This window comes from Mixophyes fleayi, chromosome 5, assembly GCF_038048845.1.
Source record: "Mixophyes fleayi isolate aMixFle1 chromosome 5, aMixFle1.hap1, whole genome shotgun sequence".
NCBI lineage: Eukaryota > Metazoa > Chordata > Amphibia > Anura > Limnodynastidae > Mixophyes > Mixophyes fleayi.
In genome coordinates, this window is record NC_134406.1 from 92,031,463 (window position 1) to 92,054,718 (window position 23,256).

Below are 23,256 nucleotides of genomic sequence, written 5' to 3' on the forward strand. Positions count from 1 at the left end.
CATGCAAATAAAAAATTCTTCGTCTTGATTGGTCACTATCAAGTTGTTCACAGAGAGCCCCACACAGAAGATTTTTATTTTTTTCTTAGATCTTCAGTGCATTTTTTTAGGCTTTAGCAGTTTTAAGACCTTTCCCATAGAACTTAAAGCTGCACTACCATGTATGTAGAACATTTACTAAGGTGCCCCTCTCCTAACCAAAGGGGATGCTAAATGCAGTGCTCTACTTATTCTGTAACACAGAACAAGCAAATTAATTCTGTTCACAAAATTTAAATGGCAACGGAGGGGGTTGGGATTGGTCAATGAAGAGATTTAGAGGTCAGGAAGGCCAAGAGAGGATAGACTCGACAGAGTGGTGCAAAAAAATGAAGGTGAAAGCAGACACTAAGGTCAGGACAGTCAGGAACAATGGACAGGAACATAGGTCAGCAACAATAAATCCAAAAGAGTATTGCCAGGTATCTAAGTGATGCCAGGCTTAAAGTAATAAAGGCACCTGTCATGTTAACACACACATACATGCATGGACACCTGCAATCATGTATGTGCATGACTCTGTACGGCTTATAAGAACAGAATCGGGCATGACCATTGCTAAGAAGACAGTAGACAGTAGTAAACTATGGCAATTCAGGCAATTCTAAAAAAAAGGAAAGTTAAATACTCCAAACCCAAAGCCACTTGTGAAAGGAGAATAAACATTTCCTCATGTGTTTGTGGCCAACAAGGTTTTTGGTTTAATAACACATACATGGAAGATATTATTTTAAAGAAGGACTTTATTTACCTGGGGGGGGGGGTCTTTATTTAGTGACTAAGCCATGTATGCTGTTCCTTTAAAAGTCTCCCTATATTTCTGAAAACCACTAAAATACACTTGCCTAGTTGAGCCCAATCCCAAAAACACAAACCAATGCATCCAAGAGCATTTCAAGGAACACCTCTATCATCCCTGAAAAATCAATCTGCACCTAGATTTAAAGACGCACATGCACACTTTAAAGTGACTTCAAACGATTCCACTTTTGTAAGTGACCCTTACTGCCATCCAGTCAAACATTATATAATTTGTAAAACTATGTATTTTAATTTCATATACCTTGTTAAGTCCAAGATTTTTACTCCATCCAACGGTCTTACATTGCCAGCGTCTGTAAAGACAAAAAAAATAAAACTTGAATACTTGTCATTACTGTTCTCATACTAATGCTAAATGTTTCAGCTCATATTTTCTATGCTTCAGTGTGAGCCTGCTCACTTTAAATTTTCTGCCAGTGGCTTCCAAATAAGGAAGACTTAAAAGTGACATTGCTTTCGGACAACCCCTCCTGTTTCAGACAATTCTGTGGGGGAGGGGGGCTCTCCCAAAGTAACCAAATTGTTAACTGATTATTGGCGCTGGATCACAAGCTGTTGGCAAAACGGAACTTCCAGTGCTGCAGATTTGGAGCTGTCCAGTGTATGTACATAGGTATGCACAGTTTTGTGGCACTTGATTGGACAGGAAGTTTCTCATGTTAATAAAGTATTTTTATTGAGATTTTTTAATTAAGCATACAAATAACATATCTATCTATCTAATAAACTTTTAGGGTCATGATATGATAATAGCATTTACACTACACTCCAAGTCAGATCAATAGAAGCTGCACAGGGCTGAGAGTTATCCATCCACCTGGTGAATCCCCAAACCCGCCATATCATCCTGATGAGGGTGGATAACATCACTTGATTCATACCAGTGGTGCCATAACTTATGGTATTTATGTATGGCCTTTCTACTTTCATACATGAACCGCTCATGCCTCCATACTTCAGTAACAAGATTAATCCAGTGAGGTACACTAGATGGTTCAGTCACCATCCATCCCTTAGTTATAATAACCTTAGCTAGGGAGGTTAAGGTAAATATATATTTGAAGTGTGGTTTACTTACATTTTCTTCTAATGTAGTACCAAATAGACAGATCTTAGGGCATAACAAAAGGGTCACATGTAGTGTGGAGGAGATGCAGTCCCATATTTGGCCCCAGAAGGGCTGGACAACTGGACATGACCATAAAAGATGCCAAAAACTTCCCTTTACAAGGCAGCGCCGCTTTAAATTTAAGTGCCGAAGACGCCGAACTCGCGGGAGTCGAAGAAACCGGAGGTTAATACATTTACCCCATGATGTCATTACAGTCAATGGGGTGTAATTGAATGAGGTCTTAAGAAAAACATATCTGCCCTCTGGGTAAATTTGTATCTGGTCTAATACAAAATTAAGCTGTTTTCTAATTAGCACTGAAAAATCTCTGGAGTAGGTAGAATGGGTGGCATGATAGGCCCAGCCCACCCAAGGTCTCTTAAGGGGAAGAACCTAGGTACCAGTAAGGTGGGTTTCCAGGAGACACGCCACATCAGGACTGGATTTCCTAACATGACGTAGCACCAATGAACGCTTAATTTTATCATTTAACCCCCTAACATTCCAGGCGAGCAGACGGAGTCCTCACCTGGCAGGTTTACTTACAGTTAGGGTGGCCATAGTAGTCTATCATCTGTATGGGACGCATGGCAGGGCCACACCCCTGGTGAGTAGGGACTAGGGATATTCACCTTCAAGCAGCCCTGTGCAGCAACCAGTATAGCACAGCAGCAACATATTATTCTGGAGTATGTATAAGTTCAACTTGCTTAAGTAGATGAGAACACATGATATAGCGACCTACAACTAATTCCCTTTCCACCCTGTATACCCATTCTAACTAAGGCATACCTAGATCCGTCTAAACCCCTCAAAAAACAAAACATCCTATCAATGTATCCCTAAATCCTAGCAAGATAAAACCTAGACCCCTACTATCTAAATAACAGACAGATCCTAACTCCGCTTGTACATTTTCTCCCACTTCAATAGCGAAATATAGAAATATCCCATATACATGCATAACCATCACTAGGTACAATTCAAAGATCTTTTTGCCGGGCAGGTAAACGTCTTTCAAGCCAGTCCTCTGCCTCTTACGGAGTAGTAAAGAAATGGGACTTGCCATCTGCTATGGTCCTGAGTCTGGAGGGAAATAGCATAGCATAAGAGAACTGGTGTTCCCGCAGATTTTTCTTGATTGAGGTGAACTGTGAGTGAGTTTTTTGAACATCCACCGCAAAGTCTGGAAACACCATTATCGTTAGATATCCAAACCGTAGGGGGCCTTGCTGTCTGGTTATTCGAAGGATTACATCTCTGTCTTTAAAGTGCATCAGCTTGGCAATGAAGGTGCGAGCTGGAACACCTGGCTTTGGGGGCTGAGGTGGCAACCAATGAGCCCTTTCCACAGCGAAGTGCGGGGAGAACGCCTCCCTGCCAAACTGAGACAGTTTTCTAGAAATAATTCAGGGTTGGTGCCTTCCACTCTTTCTGGCAGCCCAACAAATCGAATATTGTTGCGACGAAGGGGGGCAGTAGAATCCTCAAGATTAGAGAGTCTATGTTCCACCTCTCCCACATCTTCTGAAGGTCATGACGTATTAACGAGATAGGACCTTACCAATCTTATCCATAATACTCTTCTTTGAGGATGTGATGGCCAACAGGACCTGTTGGAGGGATGGGTGATCAGTCTGCTTTGCAGCATTCACTGAGAGACAGATTGAGAGACAAGGGGCGGTGAAGTATTCATCATGGAGCTCTGAGGTAAATTGTTTTTTCGACCATTTTTCTCCATTTTAGCCATTGTCGCAGTGGAGTGGTTTGGCTTACCCATGTTACAGGTTGCACTGTGGTGCCAAATCGCTTTCTATTAATTATTAACTGCAGTGTTGCAGACTACCTCTAACGGTATATAACAATAAGTCCCAGACTACAAACGACAGTGCTGTAGGTACAAATTTTGAAGTGAATACAGTGAACAAGTCCCAATTTACAGACCCCGCTGCTGTAAGTATATATTATTGTGTTTGGTAACAGAGCATAGTGCTGTATATATAATATCCTGTGCCTGTCACAAGAATGAGTCCCGAGCTACAGACCTCAGTGTTGTATTTAGTATTGTGTGCTTGATACAATAATATTTCACAATTAACTGATATTTATGAGTATTTGTTAAACTGAAAAATTTTCTTCCAGCAGATCAGATATAGGCTAGGCCAGCAGTTCCCAAAGTGTGCTCCGCGGCTCCCAGGGGTGCCGCAGCGCTGTCACAGGGGTGCCACGGGAAAGTCAGAAAAAACCAAACAGAAAAAACCAAAACAAAACATAAACTCACCAATCCGCGCGGCGCCGGGACCCAGCATTTTCCCTCTCTCTCACGCAGCTTGTCACTATCACGCAGCATGAGAGAGAGGGAGAATGCTGGGTCCCGGAGAGAGAGGGAGAATGCTGGGTCCCGGTGCGGCGCGGATTGGTGAGTTTATGTTTTGTTTTGTTTTTTTATTCTGACTTTCCCCGCGGCAGAGGGGACAGAGTGAGAGGGAGCGTGACAGAGGAGAGAGGGCAGCGTGACAGAGGGCAGAGGAGGGGGACAGTGTGACAGAGGGCGCAGAGGAGTGGGACAGCGTGACAGAGGGCAGAGGAGGGGGACAGTGTGACAGAGGGCAGAGGAGGGGGAAAGAGGGCAGAGGAGGGGGACAGTGTGACAGAGGAGGGGGACAGAGGGCAGAGGAGGGGGACAGTGTGACAGAGGGCAGAGGAGGGGGACAGAGGGCAGAGGACAGCGTGACAGAGGCCAGAGGAGGGGGACAGAGGCCAGAGGAGGGGGACAGTGTGACAGAAGCCAGAGGAGGGGGACAGAGGGGGACAGAGGGCAGAGGAGGGGAACAGTGTGACAGAGGGCAGAGGAGGGGGACAGAGGGCAGAGGAGGGGGACAGCATGACAGAGGGCAGAGGAGGGGGGCAGCATGAGAGGGGGGAGTGAGAGGGGACAGCGTGAGAGATGGCAGAGGGGGCAGCGTGAGAGGGGGCAGAGTGACTGGATGTAGAGGGTGCAGTGTGTCTGGATGTAGAGGGGGCATTTTTTCATACAACTAAATAAGTATTTCTGTCCTGACCTAGATACTTATTACAATTTTTTGACCCAACTACTTCTAAAACAGGACTGCTCAGTAATTATTTTGGAGGGGTCCCTTGAAAAAATTATGGAGACTCTAAGGGTGCCGCGAACTGCAAAAGTTTGGGAACCACTGGGCTAGGCAACAAGTATCCTTTTTGTCAGTGATGCATCTCCACAGTCTTGAACAAACACATACACAGACTAGGGTCAATTTGATAGCAGCTAATTAACCTACTAGTATGTTTTTGGATTGTGGGAGGAAACCGGAGCACCTGGAGGAAATCCACGTAAACATAGGGAGAACATACAAACTCCACGCAGACAAGCCACTGTTCCCTCCCAGTTGTCATAATTTAAGGGGACTATCTTTCAGTCCTTACAGTCAGGACCTTTGGTTCAATTGGGTAGAAGATTCCCATTTGATTTGTAAAGGGGTAAACAACAGTTGTGGAGGTGTTTTTATTTAATTACATTTTATATGGAAAATGCAACTTTTGCTTTTAATTATAATTGTCACGACAATATTTTCTCTTATGTGTATGACACTTCATTACATTATTAAATTTTGTGTACACATATAACAAAATATACAAAGTAAGCATTTATAATTACCACTGTCAACCGCTATGCTAAACTTAGCTGCAAGTATACACACATATGTCTGATGTACACCTGGCACAAATACTACTGTATTTGAGATGGATGCATCTAGAGATGTGCCCGACTCAACATGTACATAAATTTTTTTTTGCATCTTTTGAAACATACGTTCTGAGAGCAAATGCATCAACCTCTTAATGATCACCTATATGTAAGAGCATATTTTAAGGAATGCAGTTAATCTGGGCAAAAAAAGAAAGGAACTGTGATTAAGAGAACTTTTACTATTTTTGCTAACTTTTCCCTGCATAAACCAATTGAAATACTCAATCCAATATACTAGCAAAATGTATCACTATTTGACTTAATAAAGATTATATATGCAAAGCTCCCTAAGTACAGCAAGTAATAAAAATGATTGCTAGTTTAATTCTTTCTGTAAATGTGCACTTTGATATGGTGATGAAGGCATGACATTTTATTCAGTCATTGAATTATAAATAAACTACAAAAGTTAATATGTAAATAATCAGTGACAATTACACCAGTATCAGTATATTAGACTGTAAATATTAACACTGTTGTATTCTATGTAAATAAACAAGCATTCATCTGTATGGCATCACACTGCATAACAATGTACTGGCAAGTAGTGTGAAGAAGTAGTTGTGACATTCTGCAATTGAGGGCGTGTGTGTACCTCTCTCGCAGTATCCCCTTTGCTGGGTGCACACTGGGTGCTGGGTGAAGGAGGAGGTGAAGAGGGAGGCTCCAGATTGCACCCTCGCCTCCATGTTGCTCCTCCTCAAGGCTTGTAGAACCCGGGCTGCAAGCTGCATCATTCAGATACACAGCGATCTATGTATAAACTAGGACACTACAAATCAGTTCACTCGGGATAACATCAACTGTCTCTGGGACACACGGGAGCCATGTACTGTGGGAGGTGCAGAGGGGAGGAGGATCATGACCTGCTGTCGGGGGAGTGGAGTCTCTTTAGTCTGTCAATGCTTAACTGACTTCGCTGTCACATAGCTGTTATATGATACCAGTGTTGAAGAATGTTTATTAACTCAAAAGCAAACAAATATTTTCTGATTAACAGAGGGCAAATCAATAATTTATTGATTGCAATATATATGTTAACTTAACATGGAAATAAAGATAACGTGCTGTAAATTGAGTTTACAATTAAACTACATACTAATATTATGCATGATAATTATAATATAGTGAAAAAAAAAATCTTCTCAATGATAATACCCTCATGCAAAGCATTATATTGCAAAAAAAATACACCTTTGCCTAGGTGATAGGACCGGTGCTAGCATGTCTGGCGTCTCACTGCAAAATAATTAATTTGTGCCCTTCTCTTTATAAATTATTTGTTCATTCAATAATGCTTTTCTTCAAACAGTTATTCCTATATGAATAATATAAAAACAAAATATGTATTTTTTGTAATAAAAATTTACATTTTTGGCAAATTAATTTGGTGAGGAGTATAGAACAGAAAAAAAGCCTCCTTCTTCATCACACTGTGCCCTCCTACAATATCACATTAAGCCATCACACTGTGCCCCCTTTACTGTCAGTCTGTGTCCTCCTTCACTATCACACTCTCACTATCACACTGTGCCCCCTTCATTATCACACTATGCCCCCCTTCACTATCACTCTGTGCCCTCCTTCAATATCACACTGTGCCCCATTTCCCTATCACACTGTGCCCCCCTTCACTATCACACTATGCCCCCTCTCACTATCACTTTGTGCCCTCCTTCCCTATCATGCTGTGCCCTCCTACATCATCACATTAAGTCCCCCTTCACTATCACACTTCGACAACCGAAATGGATGGCTAAGGTACTCAAACCTCCATAGCGGCACCTGGAATTGATGGCTAAGGTACTCAGACCTCCATAGCGGCACCTGGAATTGATGGCTAAGGTACACAGACCTCCATATCGGCAGCCGGAATGGACGGTTAAGGTTCTCGGAGCACCACTCTGGACTGGTTGGGTAATGTACTGGCAGACCCATACCAGAAGCTGGAATGGATGGCTAAGGTACTGGCAGTCCCATTCTGGCACCCGGAATGGATAGCTAAGGTACTGGCAGACCCATTTCGGCACCCGGTATGGATTGGTAAGGTGCTCAGAGCCCCATGCTGGCAGCCGGAATGGGTGAGTAATGCACTCAGCGCTCTGTTCCGGATCATATATATATTTATATATATATATATATATATATATATATATATATGGGCAGCACGATCATGCCCTTATTTGTAAGGAGCTTGTATGTTCTCCCTGTGTTTACATGGGTTTCCTCTGGGTACCCCGGTTTCCTCCCACACTCCAAAAACATACTGGAAGGTTAATTGGCTGCTAACAAATTGACCCTAGTCTGTCTGTCTGTGTGTATATTAGGGAATTTAGACTGTAAGCCCCAATGGGGCAGGGACTGATGTGAATGAGTTCTCTGTACAGCGCTGCAGAATTAGTGGCGTTATATAAATAAATGATGATGATGATAGATATATATATATGTATGTTTTGTCAAAGTCAGCAAATTGGATAAAGTAATTTCAATTAAAATCGAGCAAACTTGGTTGTCTTTGTTTGAAAAGATGCGTACGGCACGCTACGGCGTGAAAGGGCGTACTCAGCTGCAATATGTGGCAACAACAGTATTTAGTCTTTTACATACATTTGCACAAACACGCACACTTGTAAAATAGTACACATTAATGGTAGTTACAGCACATAGTTATTTATGTCGAAATAATAGTAGAGTTTATGTGTAATATTATAAGTTATATGCATATCAGTAAAACATATGGTACACGTTGAAGGAATCATGTCATGTGTGGTATCATACTAATCCCCTTCACATTTGCGACTGTCCGGTTCACTCTGCAAAGGGATCGCAGAGTGCATACACAAGTTATTAATGTTAAGGAATTATGGACTATTATGATTCGAAATCTTGGCGGGAAGATCAGAACCCATCCCCTGGAGAGATGACCCCCTCCTTTGGATTCCTGAGCTTAAACTAGCCTATGATCTGCAACCCCCTGGACCCTCCTGATGCCTGGACCAATAGAAGCCGGCCACACCTTTGCATTGTTTTACTGTATCTCTGTTTGCATATAAGCAGCACTTCCTCATCTAGTGTTCAGTCACCTAGACCACAGACTTCAGGACTGAATGACTGTACACTGGATCCAGAGCGCCTGCGATAAGTAACGGCTGTACTTACTATTATTTCGCTTTAATATATTCTGCTACTTTTTGAGAATAAATCTTTGTGTGTTGGAAACACAAATCGAGATTCGACAATCATTATTGGATAGCGACAAAACGCTCATAACAGTGTATATATATATATATATATATATATTTGTGGGCATATATATATATATATATATATATATATATATATATATATATATATATATTATATACACAATACAATATAAATACAATATAGTATGTGCAATAGTTGGTCCACATATTACAGAGAACATATTTGTGTAATGGAACAGAATGCACTATTATAGGGAGAGAAAACACAGCAAGTTTCACTCAAGACTCCAAGCAGCAGAGGGCACTGTAGTAAACTAATTCCGACTGTTACCCAATCCTTGAATATTGCCCTCCAAATCAATGTTGTGAGCGTAATTTGCTGGTAGAGATTAAAGTATCTCCAAAGGTCATGAACCACTTTAGGATATATGCATATTATTTCCTTACAGTAACAGGCACACAATTCACGCTGCACTACACTGTCAGATATAAATTATTATAAAATAGCTTGAAATATGGTGACAAACACATAAAATACTCTATGGCAGACAGGCACTTTTGACGTAAATGTAACTTTTATTCATACAACCATGAGTCACCGAATAGGTAGAATTTGAAACTGAAAACTAAGGATATTTCTAGGGCCAAATCTTTAAAACGTGAACCTGTCCCTAGAACCTGGGGATAGCTGGTCACAGTGTGTCTCCATGAGAGGGCGGCTCTCTAGCTAGGAACCTTGTGTCACGGCAGCAGTTACCAGACCGGAAACCCAAGTGTTGCACATGACGGGATATCCGCTCTCGTAGGTACGCCGTGTGTGTGAGTGAGACACGGTTGAACCCCGAGCCGTTACGCAGCGCGCTGGTTTCGAGTTGAATCGTTATCACTGCAGGGACGATTGTTTTTAACGATGTACAGACAAAATTTTCGGTCTCCGAACCCCTCTGGGAACGGCGGCGGCGAAGGGAGCCCCGGGTCGTTCCGCAGCCCACCGCCGTTCCCATGCCCCGGGGGCCCCATGCTTCCTCCGCCGTTGCCGGGCTGGGGTTACGGGAGCCCGCACTCCCCTTCATATGGACCGAGGCCTCCAAGGCCTTGCGGGAGTGGGCAGTCTTCACCTTCTCAGATTCCGTATGGGGGTAGGTACGGCAGCCAGTCTCCAGGTAATACCCCACCCCGGAGACCCAGCCCTCGGTATAACTCGTCCCCATACGGCAAGTCGTCCGGAGGAGGAAACATGCACCACTACCAGCAGCAGCAATACCGCGGCCACTCCTCTCCCAGGCAGCCCATGCATTACCAGGTAATAGGGAGGGAAGGCGGCACTCTGCGCCTCATCCACTAATAACCACGTCTTCTGATCTTAGTTACTGGCTCCAGATCAGTATAGTTAATATGAACATGCCTATAAAACCTAAACCATAGCGAAGTATATTTAATATTTGAAAAATGAAAATGTGGCCACAAGAAGTTTAGTGCATAGTTTAAATAGCCTTGCATGCCTTCATATTGCACGATGGATTGATGACTGAATTTGAAAATGAAATTGGCTGAGTAACGTGTGTTGGTGTGCCTGTATGTGATTTCACTTGCCACACAAAACGTAAGTGGTATGTAATGTGTTTTAAATAACTACTGTAGCATAGGTACAAGTAGTAGCTCGTAAGCAACTTTAGTCATGGCTATAAGACATTGCATAGAAAGTCTTTCTAAATAAATCTGACAAATTTAACTTTTTTAAGATCAAGGCATTGGTTATGCATGGCCATCAGGGTCAGATGTATAGGGAATTTATGTGCTGGAAATATTTGCTTCCACAAGTTTGTTTCTTACCTTGTGGAACAAGGTTACAGTAAGGCACAAACCATGTGACTAATTATACAGAACCCCACGCATGATAAGTGATCTCTGATCATATATACTATAACTGAAACAAAACCAATGGATTTCGCTTAGTGTGATATGTAATTATCTTACCTATGTGCTACACTTTGAAAGCACTTATTCTTTTTTTTTTTCTGTTAATTGTTTTATTTGTGTAATGTACATGTACAATAATTTAAAAAAGTTAGGAGTTCACATTGGTGTCATCATTTTGGGATATAAATTGTTCCCCTCACAATGTTGACGTAGAACCATTGTCAATTTTTATTATTCTTATTTTGTAATATTATAAACACATCATAAAAAATTCAAAATATATTTTTTTCTGATTAGAATGTTGCTTTGTGGGTGAACATTTTCACCTGTTTATATGTTACAGGTATTTAATGGTTCATAATCAAAATTACTGTTGTTTTTTCTGAATAATGCATAACAATAGCTGTTCTACATGAGGTGCATTTCAGTTTCTTTAGGTTGATTGTGCATGTGAAGATGGCAACAGCTATTTGCATATGGCCACAGTTACTAAAGGTTCTTGTGAAAACATCTTTAATGTGCAGTTGTATGTTTTAGTTATCCAACAATAATCAGCTTTATATATATATATTATAGCCAGTGCTTTTTTTTGTAAGAAAAAAGGTACCGTAACCCACCTCTTTCTGCCCTCTCTCTGCCACCCTCGTTCTTGTGTAGCCCTCCCTCTCTCTGCCACCCTCGTTCTTGTGTAGCCCTCCCTCTCTCTGCCACCCTCGTTCTTGTGTAGCCCTCTCTCCCTCTCTCTGCCACCCTCGTTCTTGTGTAGCCCTCTCTCCCTCTCTTTGCCACCCTCGTTCTTGTGTAGCCCTCTCTCCCTCTCTTTGCCACCCTCGTTCTTGTGTAGCCCTCTCTCCCTCTCTTTGCCACCCTCGTTCTTGTGTAGCCCTCTCTCCCTCTCTTTGCCACCCTCGTTCTTGTGTAGCCCTCTCTCCCTCTCTTTGCCACCCTCGTTCTTGTGTAGCCCTCTCTCCCTCTCTTTGCCACCCTCGTTCTTGTGTAGCCCTCTCTCCCTCTCTTTGCCACCCTCGTTCTTGTGTAGCCCTCTCTCTCTCCCTCTCTTTGCCACCCTCGTTCTTGTGTAGCCCTCTCTCTCTCCCTCTCTTTGCCACCCTCGTTCTTGTGTAGCCCTCTCTCTCTCCCTCTCTTTGCCACCCTCGTTCTTGTGTAGCCCTCTCTCTCTCCCTCTCTTTGCCACCCTCGTTCTTGTGTAGCCCTCTCTCTCTCCCTCTCTTTGCCACCCTCGTTCTTGTGTAGCCCTCTCTCTCTCCCTCTCTTTGCCACCCTCGTTCTTGTGTAGCCCTCTCTCTCTCCCTCTCTTTGCCACCCTCGTTCTTGTGTAGCCCTCTCTCTCTCCCTCTCTCTGCCACCCTCGTTCTTGTGTAGCCCTCTCTCTCTCACTCTCTCTGCCACCCTCGTTCTTGTGTAGCCCTCTCTCTCTCCCTCTCTCTGCCACCCTCGTTCTTGTGTAGCCCTCTCTCTCTCTCTCTCTGCCACCCTCGTTCTTGTGTAGCCCTCTCTCTCTCTCTCTGCCACCCTCGTTCTTGTGTAGCCCTCTCTCTCTCTCTCTCTCTCTCTCTGCCACCCTCGTTCTTGTGTAGCCCTCTCTCTCTCTCTGCCACCCTCGTTCTTGTGTAGCCCTCTCTCTCTCTCTCTGCCACCCTCGTTCTTGTGTAGCCCTCTCTCTCTGCCACCCTCGTTCTTGTGTAGCCCTCTCTCTCTCTCTCTCTCTGCCACCCTCGTTCTTGTGTAGCCCTCTCTCTCTCTCTCTCTCTGCCACCCTCGTTCTTGTGTAGCCCTCTCTCTCTCTGCCACCCTCGTTCTTGTGTAGCCCTCTCTCTCTCTCTCTCTCTCTGCCACCCTCGTTCTTGTGTAGCCCTCTCTCTCTCTCTGCCACCCTCGTTCTTGTGTAGCTCTCTCTCTCTCTCTGCCACCCTTACCTTCTATGCTTCTTTTTTCACTTTTCTGTTTGATCACGGCTCCTCTTACTGGCAGCGTCGTGACACTAAGATGTGATGCTGCACTGTAGCAGCACCACAGAGAAAAAAAAAATGTTAAAAAGTTAATTAAACTTTGGAAACCCATGGAAAATAGGTGCCAGAACATCAAGCTTCTATGACAAAAAAAAGCCATGCATATAGCTACCCCAAGTGTCAGTGTGTCATTATTCTGAGACCCAAAAAAATAGACCATCCCTAATAGAATGATTGCATATTTGGTAATCAGTTGTCCCCAAAGGCAGATCCTAGGACACAATTTGGGGACCTGGGCCATGGGTTGTGCACATCTGCTTTGTAGACCCCCAAGTTTTATATATAAACGGGAGGCTTGTAGTTATCAAGAAATCCAACATTTCTAGTGTGTCTTATTCATTCTATGCCAGGTCATTTCTTTTCTAAACAAAAAATTCATTATTGTTACTGATAGCATCAGACTGAATTGTAAACTATCAGCTTTGAAAAAACATAGCCAATGCCTAATTCTTTTGTAGTTCTTACTATACTATATGTTGATGGGTAGGGTATTCATGGCAATCCAAATTCCAGAAACATTCTGTATCTGGAAAAACTTAAGTTCTCAACATTCCGGATAATAGAGCCCATACCTGCATTTTCCAGTTAGTCAGCCCTATAATGTAGCTATAACTAATATTTAGGCACTAACCTGTTGTAAGGTAAGTAATTCAGTAGTGGAAATATGTTGGTTTGGTGGAGTAAAATCAATATTTGAAAGGGGACATCAATTTACTTCTATCCATACTCATGTAATGTACATCAGAGTTTGGATGGAATCTTCTGTGAACAGGTGATTGGGTGTTTTTGTAGCCTTGGAGACCAGTTGTATCGTTTGATTCTATATGGAAGAGAGTTCCATAGTTGAGGAGCAGGACAGGAGAAATTTTGGAGGTGGTAGAGAGAAGTGGTAATTGGAAGTGAGGTGGCGTTCGTTGAGAGTGGGAGGAAGGATGGATGGAGATGTAGGGAGGAGATTAGTGTCTGGGGGCTTTAAAAGTGGGCACTGAGAAAAGAAAATCTGTCTAGCAACTATGTGGACTGATAGAAGTAGGTGAGAGGAAGTCCAGAGTGAAGGATATTGCAGTAGTTGAGGTAAGAGATGAGATATATGTATAAATGGTGGTTGTGATATAGTTTTGGTTGCGCCGAAGGTGAGGAACGGCCTGATCCTGGAAATGTTACAAAAGTGTAGGTGGCAAGTTTGGGAAAGGAACTAAATGTGGGTAGTAAAGGAGGGAGGAGTTGAGTGTGATACAGAGCAGAATGCAGTGTTGTCAACAGAGAGGAGGGGAGGAGTGGGGAGCCTGGAGGGAGGGAAGATGATGAGTTCCGTTTTCGACATATTGGGTTTGAGAATGCGCTGGGACATCCACGAGGAGATGGCAGATAACTGGACACACGTAAGCGTAGATTTGAGTATTGCCAGCATAGAGGTGGTGCTGGAGGCAGAAGGAGCTGATAAGTTCATAGAGAATAGAAATGGGCCCTTGGGGATCCCAAAGGGTAGAGGAGATGGAGAAAGAGAAGGAGCGGTTGGAAAGGTAAGAGGTAAATCAGGAAAGGGAAGTGTCATGGAGGCCAATGAAGTAGAGGGTATGAAGGAAAGAGGGTGGACCACATTGTCGAAAGCCACTGAGAGGTCCAGAAGAATGAGCTAGGTAGGCGTTAATGGCCCTTAGATTTGGCAGAGAAGATCGTTATTGACCATGGTAAGGGCAGTGTCATTGGAGGATACCAAAGTCATATTGTAGCGGGTTGAGGAGTAAGTGGAGAGGAACCTAGTGAGGTGTTGTAGACAAGCCTCTTGAGAAGCTCTGTGGTGAAGGGTATTGGAGAGATTGGACACTAGTTGGCGAGAGAGAGGAAGGGTTGAGGGAGGGTTTTTTAAGGATGGTTGAGACAGAGTGTGTTTAAAGGAAGACGGGCAAAGTTGAAGTGGGAACAGGCATCGGGAGACGAGGCGGAGAAGGTGAGAGGGTGTAAAGTTGAAGGCCCAGATAGTTGGTGAAAGTATATAAGTGAAGGGCTTGGACTTCATCCCCCAAGACAGGGGTAGAGTGGAAAGAGCAACTGGTAGGTTGGTTAGAGAGTGAGTGTTAGGGCAAGGTGTGAGGGGCCCGAGCAACAAGAAATCTCTTGATGGAATCCATTTTGAAGGTAAATCGGGTGGCGAAGTCAAGGATGACGGATTGAGTTGAAGGTGTGAAGAGGGTTGGAGGATTGGGATGAGAGAATAGGAGTAAGACTTTATAAAAGGATAGGGTAGGGGAAGAAACGGAATTGGGGAAGAGTTAGAATCGGAGGTGTGGTCCCCAGGAGCAAGCAGGATCATTGTGCAGTGTATCAGATCTGCAGAGCAGGCAGGTGGCCCTGTTCCAGGATAACATAGGTCATGTGATTGAGGCAGGGGGTCCAGAGTGGATAGATGTTCCTGTTTTAGGCCAGATAATTTAGTGGAGGGGGATGAATGATGAGATCTTGTTGTGGCCAGCTTCAGCATACAAGGAGGGTGGGCAGATTACACTGTGTTTTTGTGAAGGTCAAAGAAATTTAGAATGATGCATTGTGCATGGTTTTTATCTTGTAGCTCTATCATGTTTAGATTCCAGGCTGTGTTAATATTATACTGAGTTGTGCATAGGAATAAGGACATTGATTAATTGCTTCCAGATATAACATCACTCCATAGGAATTCCTACACTATGCTTTAAGTCAGGCCTGTCCAACCTGCGGCCCTCCAGATGTTGTGAAACTACGAGTCCCAGCATGCCCTTCTGGCTATCAACAGGTTGTATACTGGCAAAGCATGCTGGGGCTTGTAGTTTCACAACACCTGGAGGGCCGCAGGTTGGACAGGCCTGCTTTAAGTCAATGTAAGTTGGGGTTTAGAAAAGATCACTTTTCCTTCACAGATATTTTTTTTAAATGTCAATTCTCTTTTTCATGGTCTTTTTCAAGATGCTTCATAAAGGTTGTTTTATGAATTCTTCAGGGAATAGTACTAACATGCATGCAATATTTATTTTAGTAATTTGTTGAGTTGTTTCATTTAATGTTCAAATCGCTGTCTGCTACATAAAGTAATTTGCAACATTCACAAATTGTGTATTTTTCTATGTTGCTTCACAAACTGCAACAATCTTGAATTTATTTGTTAAATACAAGTGTCAAGCCTCAGCCAGGTGACTATATACACTTTGTTTTAAAAAAAAAAAAAAAAAGCATGTAAACAGCCACTTCACTAATGTCAATGTGTATGACACTCAAGTTGGGAGGGTGTGGTTGAACTTCATCATTGTTCTCTGTTAAACTAAATCTCATTTTCAGGAATATTCTGCCATGGCATAAAAAAAAGCATATCCTTCTCACCCTTGTTGAATATTTCTATATAAGAAAAATAAAAGGAACAAATGCCTTTTTTTGGGTGGTGTTTAATAAGTTCTGTGTCAGATGCTAAAGTTGTAATTTACATTACACCTCTGAATGTGGAGGGCAAGTCTCTTGAATCATCTAGCAGATTTTTTTTTATTTTTTTTTACTATTATATGTATTTTATTTTCTTTAAAAAAAAAACTGGCCCGATTTATATCTGTATTTACATTTACTTCTGAAGACGTCTTTTGAAATGCGAATTATGTGTTTGCACTAAACATTTAGAAAAACTGCAAAATAGCTCTAACTATATTATTTATCATTAAGGAGATTGTGGGCACATATTTTGTAAATACTGCAGTCTTATATAGTCATGTTCTAACACTGGAGAACATATATTGAATATTTCTTTACCTGATGATTTTCTTTCGAAGGGATCACCCAGGACATCTACACCTTATGGTACAGCGCATGGCAGAGAGAAAAGAGTGTCTAATGATGTGGAAAGCTATTACAGACCTTCAATGCTTGAGGACCCCTGGGCTAACCTAAGGCCATTATCCATATCAGACATAGACCAACACAACAGCAATGAGCAGACAACATATACTGGTAAAAAAGGGCGGTATTTTAGCTAACCCCTAAAACCCAATACTTCTGGGTACACTAGAACACAAGAGTTGGTCAAGGACGCAAGTCAGAACCTTTTTTAATTTGAAAAAAAATTCTTTTATCAGATTTATTTTTTTATTGAACCAGATAATACCAACGTAAAATGTTTTGGAAGTCTAGAGCTGTTGTAGACAGAATCAGGAAGTCCACCAGCAATGAAGAACAAGTTGTTCTATTATCACCAGCGTATGTTTTGTGACTGTTTTACACGGGTTTCAGATTCCAAGACTTGTTACTATTCTGCAACACTTAGGCTTATGCTTAAAGCCTAATTTTTACTGTTTCTTCCATTAAATTGGATTTATTTTTAGGTAATGGGAATACAAAATAGGTTTGTAATTCTTTGTTTATGCTACAAGTATATAATTTGTATGGAATTTTCAAGATAGTGTGCTAGTTTTTTATTCAAAAATGTTATCGTCATATGGCATCATATTGTGGCCTAGTGGTTTTTTTTGTTTGTTTTTTTTTTTTTTTTTTTTAAGAGCAAGGTTCATCTAATTTTAATTAACCCAAGTGGTTCGCTTTACTAAAGCGGGTTTGTTTGAATATGTATGTACACAATAGTATAGATGAGTGTGGTAGAAGCCATGTGTGCAAGCTATTGAAACATTTTGTCTGTGTACATATCCGATATTCTGTTATGAAACAAGATTTAAATTCTAAACTTTCTTTGAGATGTTATTTGTATATTTTGTCCTTTAGCATTTTAATTTATAAAAATTATGAAATATGGTCCTCTTAGTGCTAAAAACTAAAAATTACTTTTAAATATGAAGATGTTAATATAAACAGTGAAAGTTAATCCAGGTATATTAAAATTCCATGCAAAGGTCATCTATTCAGTAAAAAGGGTAATATAGAGTGATACACAAGGCTAAGTCCATATTTGGTGGCCCTTTTTAAATAGGATTGTTAATTCTCTTTTTTGGGAATATAACCCCTATCCTAAATACCATTTGTTATATACACTATCACGAAATAAGAATTGTGCCCAGATGGAGGAACCATCCAGCCCTGCATTAAATGTTCAAACCTCTAACCATGGATAATCTCTAGCAGGGTACTTAACCTGTACCATTAAAATATATATATTATAATCGCTCTGGGATTGGGTGTATGTATTTCTGTGTCTAAGAAGTTAAGAATCTGCTAGAAAGGTACGTGTTGGGTACGCTCTGCTATAGACAACTGATGCTGAGTTATAGGATATTGGTTATATCTGCAAAATAAAGGCTGATTGGATCTAATCTACCCATTTAAAAATGCAGGGCTGGGTGGGACCTATTAAGATCCTTTCCTGCACCTTATCAACATATCATTCTCCTGCCATTCCTCTAGCTGAAGGGTTAACTAAAAAAAAATTAAGAAAATGTCGGCATCCATTATAAAAATAATTACAAAAAAATAAAAAGTCAACTAAAGGATAGTGTTATCTACTTACAGTTTGTTTACCAGGCCCATGTCTGTTCCACTTAAAATTTTAAACATGTTTTAATTTTCTGTTTTTACTCTTCAAACCAGACTAAATGCAGTTGTTGGTCAAAATAACACTCCTATAAATAACTTGATTATGTATCCATTTCAGTGCAGTGTGTAAACAATGTCTAATCCCTTTAACATCATTATAAAAGTTGTGGTTCTGTTTGCTTTCATGCAGCAATTAATTCAATGTGCTGGTTCTTGTTAATTCAAGATCTAAACAGAATATTTATTTTTATAAGTAAGTTATGTCAATTTTCATACCAAATTTGTCCAAACTTGCTGTGCTTTTGGACTTTGAACACATGTATTTATTTTATAAGGAGGCATTGTGCCCCTAGAAATCAATTTGTTCTGCGCATCCAAGGAATGAATGGTTTTATTCGATTTGGCCCTCCGGGGCTGTGGATGGGCCTAACGTCTAAAGCGTGAAGTATATGTGGGAAAAGTAAGACTTGCACAACAAGTTCATAAGGCTGTATTTTTATGGGACAATCCGTATGTTGGAAAAAGTACAATACAGAAACCTATCCATGCAATTTCTTCAGCCACTATCAAAACTGTAAAGATTATTTTAGTTCTCTGTATAGGTATAATATGAGTGGGAGCTACTATATTCTTTTTTTAAATCCTGTTTATTTAAGACCTCTCATAAAGATTGCAAAGTAATGTAAGCGCTACGGAATTTGCTGGCGCTATAAAAATAAAATATGATGATAATGTATTACTGATTAGAACAAATCTAATTGTGAACAACCCCAGGTACAGGTATACAGATGACTATATAAACATAGTAATTGTAGTGCATTTTCTCAGTAAATGATTGTTACAAAATCAAGTTTCAATTAATTGAAGTCTGTGTGACAAATGCCATGACATCCCATGTGTATGGGACTTCTAAGAATCTAAGCATAGTGTGTAAATTTGGCAGACCTACATTTGAAGCCTTCCCATAAAGCCACATAAAATGTATGATGGTAAAGTAAGTGTGGCAATTACAATCTAGTATAAGAAGTGCCATTATCCCATCTCCTTGGTTGCAAACACTGACTAATATGTACTCTGCCTATTTTAAGAGTACATTATACAGTTTGTATAAATTATAATCCGCATTAGTCAAGCAGCAATCTTATTTCTATCTTGCACAGGGCTGAACACCTCAGTTGTAAGTCGCCCAGACTCCTTTTCCAGAGACCTTAACACAAACCTTGAATTGGACCATTTGGGTCAAATTTTATTATATTTGTGTATAGAATAAATACTAGTATAAGTAAAATGTGTGTGACCCACGGTATCAGGGCCAGCCATTTATGAAAGTCAGGATATTCTCCTGCCATCCATGTCCTTGCAATAATGACAGTGGTCAGTGTTATCAGATTGAATAGGTACTTAAATATATATTTGCCCATAATCTCTTCCAATGAAATCTCAAACAAGCATTCTTAAGATGCAATGGTGGGACATCTCTTCTGTTATGCGAATACAATCCCATCCAAACTAAAGTCTATGAGGTCCAGGGCATTCCCACAGCATATGCCAAAATTAACTTTGTTTATAACCACATTTGGGACAAACAGAGTTATTTCTGTTACCCATCTTATATAGTCTAAGGGGAAGGAAATATACCCTGTGCAAAATATACAGATGTATTTGTGGAAATCTCACACATGATGTAGCATCCTTAGTGCATCCTGGCATGTAGTCCTGATCCTCACCTGACACTTGGCTAATGTCGGCTTCCCATTTAAGTCTGAATGCCAAAGCCTCTCTGGTGTGTTATATGGCAGAAGATAGTCTAGAGATTAATTTGCAGGATCCTATACTTTAGTAGGTGTTCCTAAATGAGGCAATTGTGAATGAAGGCACATTGCCACCAAATTGAGCTTACCAATGCATGGTGTAGTTTTAGGTTCTTGTAGAATAAATTGTCATGGATATCAAATTCTGATTTGAATTGTTCAAAGGATTTTAAGTGGATATTTTCATACAGCTGTCAAAATGAGGTCATCCCAGACTTATACCAGGTTGTTTTTGTTGCCAATTTTGGCCATATCCAAGTATAATATTACTCTATAGAGGTAAAATTATATATCAGTAGAGCCTCATACTGGGCAAAAAAATCCAACCTAAGCCCCCCCAAAACGTAAATCTCTGCCAAGGGATTGAGCTTCAATTTGCTTTTAAAATAATCAATATTTATTTGCTAAACAATGTCCATATGTGCAGGCAATGATTAGAATAACAGTGTGTGATGTCATTGGACAGCCCTACTTGCTCTCAGAAGGGAGATGAAAACAATGTTTTTTTGTTTTTATTCTGAAAACATGGCAAATGTTAAGATTTGAATTCCTAAGTATAATTTTTTTCTATTTGTGTCCAGACTTATGCTGTAACATTATCACTTTGTACAAAGAGGTTATCATTATTTAACATAGTTAGTTTAGACTATTGGTGTGATGGTTAATTATAGTACAATTATAATTAATATGAACATAAAAGCTATCGTGTTAGTCATTAGAAACACTTGTGCATTATAAGGTATAATATGCGCCTCATTGTGAGGCTAGTAACAGGAAAGCTAAAGCTGAAAATTTCACATTTGAAGCATAAAAGTGACTGAGTGTTAGCAGGTCTTTCCACTACAGCTTCATGTAAACTGGTAAGTGATATGGTGTGACTAGAAATCTCTTTTTGCAATAATGGGAATAGGAAATGCTCCATTGTCTTTTCCCCAGTGTGGGAATCCACCAACCTCTACAGAGCAGTCCTGGACACTAGTAAGCGGCTGGATTATCACTCAAACTCTGGCTGCACTGCCTCAGACGGAAAGAAGAATGTGATGGTACAGGTCATTTTCTGGCTTTGTGAATTCCTTGTCTCCTTTGTTCTGTTTTGTCAGTGTAACAGAAGAGATAGAAATCACTGTATAGCATATTATACATTTCTGTGTTTGTTTCTATCCTCCTTGGAAAGATACCTGTGTGCGCTGCATCAGTGAATGCCTATACACACTAATCGTAGTTATCAAAAGAAAGCATTTGTATTATGTACTATCAAAAACATTTCTAGTTCACTATTTGTGTGTTTCTGAAGGAGTGTATTGCTCTTGCTTTATGCCATCACCTACTCCAGTCATTTATGCACAGGTGTGTCCTCTGATTATAATTTTGGTGTGGCATAAGGAAAAACAAACATCCTTTCATTAAGATAGGGCATACTATACTGCTATAAAATGGCAGATTGTAGTTATGTAAAACTACATCATATGTTCATATCTTATCTATGGCAGACATCGTAAGCTCCGTACAGCGTCATATCTGTCGGAGGTTACTAACAGGACTTGTGGGGACTAGGGTAACTAACTTTATTAGGATCTCTGAAGTGGTAACATTACCCTCTCAGTACTTGGTCATGGTCATTTATTGTCACTGAATGTCAGTGGGTGCGTAAGTATTATGGCTATTTTTTTTTTTTTCATATTTGGTCTAGGAGAGATCACAAAAGAAAAAAATATTCAATAAAGCAATCGACAAGGGTTTGGAGTTCTGTTTTTTTCAATTAAAGATGATTTCAATTGTTTTGGTACTGGGGTCTTTGAATTCATGTTCATTATACTGGGACCACTGGGGTTACAAAGTTGCTTAATAGCATGGGGCTGATGGCTTTTTGGAGTAGAAAGGCCATGCTGTTCTTTGTGCCCAACCACTAGGGTATTGAGGGACCAGACGAGCGATCCCCACGCTAGTGATGTCTGTTACTGCACAGACAAAGGTAAAGAATACCGGCACTCTCCGTGAGAAATCCTCTAACAGAAAAAGTAATGATAAAGATGTCGAAGTCTTCCCGGCGCTAATAAGTATTATATTTATATATGGCAGATCGTGAACCAAATATAATACAGATAAATACACAACAAAGTGAACCAGTGCATTTATCAAAAAAGTAGAAAAACTTCATAAGCCCCAAAACATAGGGTTCTTAGGAAAATGGGACTTGTAGACCATAGTTATAAAGATAATTAAAACAAGATTTCCAAATGTACATAAACAAAGAATCACCAGCGATAGAAAATGTCTATAGTTCTCCAAAAGGTTGATGATATTTCTGTAGGTCATAGAAACAATCCAGCAAAGGTGCACAATTAAGGCCACAAGGGAAAACTGATATAATGCCCTTTTTCATAGATGTATCATATACTGGTGGTTCCAATCACCCTTGCACTGGTTCACTTTGTGGATTATTTATCTTGTTTGATTAAAAATCTGTAGTATATTTGGTTCTTGATCTGCCATATATAGATAGGATACACCATTAATCGCGGAGGAGACTTTGATATGTTTGTCATTCTGTTTCTGGGCAAACCTGGGTATGGCCTATTTTGGCCTTCCAAAAAATGTGTATATATAAACAACATTCCTATAGCACTCAGTTCCAGACCAATCACTTAAAACAAAAACCAAATGTCAACAACAAAAATACAGCAATCAAATTGAGTGACATTATATATATCAAATTTGCATATATTACATGTCCATAAATATATATATATATAAAAAAAAGCATTAAAAAACCTTAATAAATGTTCATACTGGATGGACGCAATGTATCACATAGTGGGCATACCAAGACGGTGGCTATACAGTCAAAATTGTCACAGAAGGAGGCACTTACAATAGACGCTGTAGTAATGTTCCTGTTGGTAACATAAGATGCTGTGCTCCATTACCTTTTGTGATTGTAATGTCCCGGATGGCGTGCTGAATGAGGGGACTCGTCACCCTTCTCCACCCGATAGAAGATCCTAGTTGGTAATATGTTCTTCCACAGTTGGTATCTCTCCGGCCAGAAAGG

The 23,256-nt window shown here is 40.7% G+C and overlaps 2 protein-coding genes across 2 annotated transcripts in view; one reads left to right on the forward strand and one right to left on the reverse strand.

Moving 5' to 3' along the window:
• SUGCT (succinyl-CoA:glutarate-CoA transferase) overlaps window positions 1-6,589 on the reverse strand; it is a 732,650-nt gene extending 726,061 nt beyond the window's left edge. The window contains exons 1-2 of the mRNA XM_075211279.1: window positions 6,337-6,589; window positions 1,103-1,154 (exon numbers count right to left, since the gene is read on the reverse strand). Of these exons, the coding sequence (XP_075067380.1) occupies window positions 1,103-1,154; window positions 6,337-6,478 (194 nt within the window). The 5' untranslated portion in view covers window positions 6,479-6,589. The remainder of the gene's footprint in view (window positions 1-1,102; window positions 1,155-6,336) is intronic.
• A 3,170-nt stretch (window positions 6,590-9,759) lies between these two features.
• On the forward strand, window positions 9,760-17,600 carry MPLKIP (M-phase specific PLK1 interacting protein). The gene is made up of 2 exons (XM_075212545.1): window positions 9,760-10,250; window positions 16,686-17,600. Exons 1-2 carry the CDS (start codon window positions 9,858-9,860, stop codon window positions 16,887-16,889), a joined length of 597 nt encoding a protein of 198 aa, XP_075068646.1. The 5' UTR covers window positions 9,760-9,857; the 3' UTR covers window positions 16,890-17,600.
• The last annotated feature ends 5,656 nt before the right edge of the window (window positions 17,601-23,256 follow it).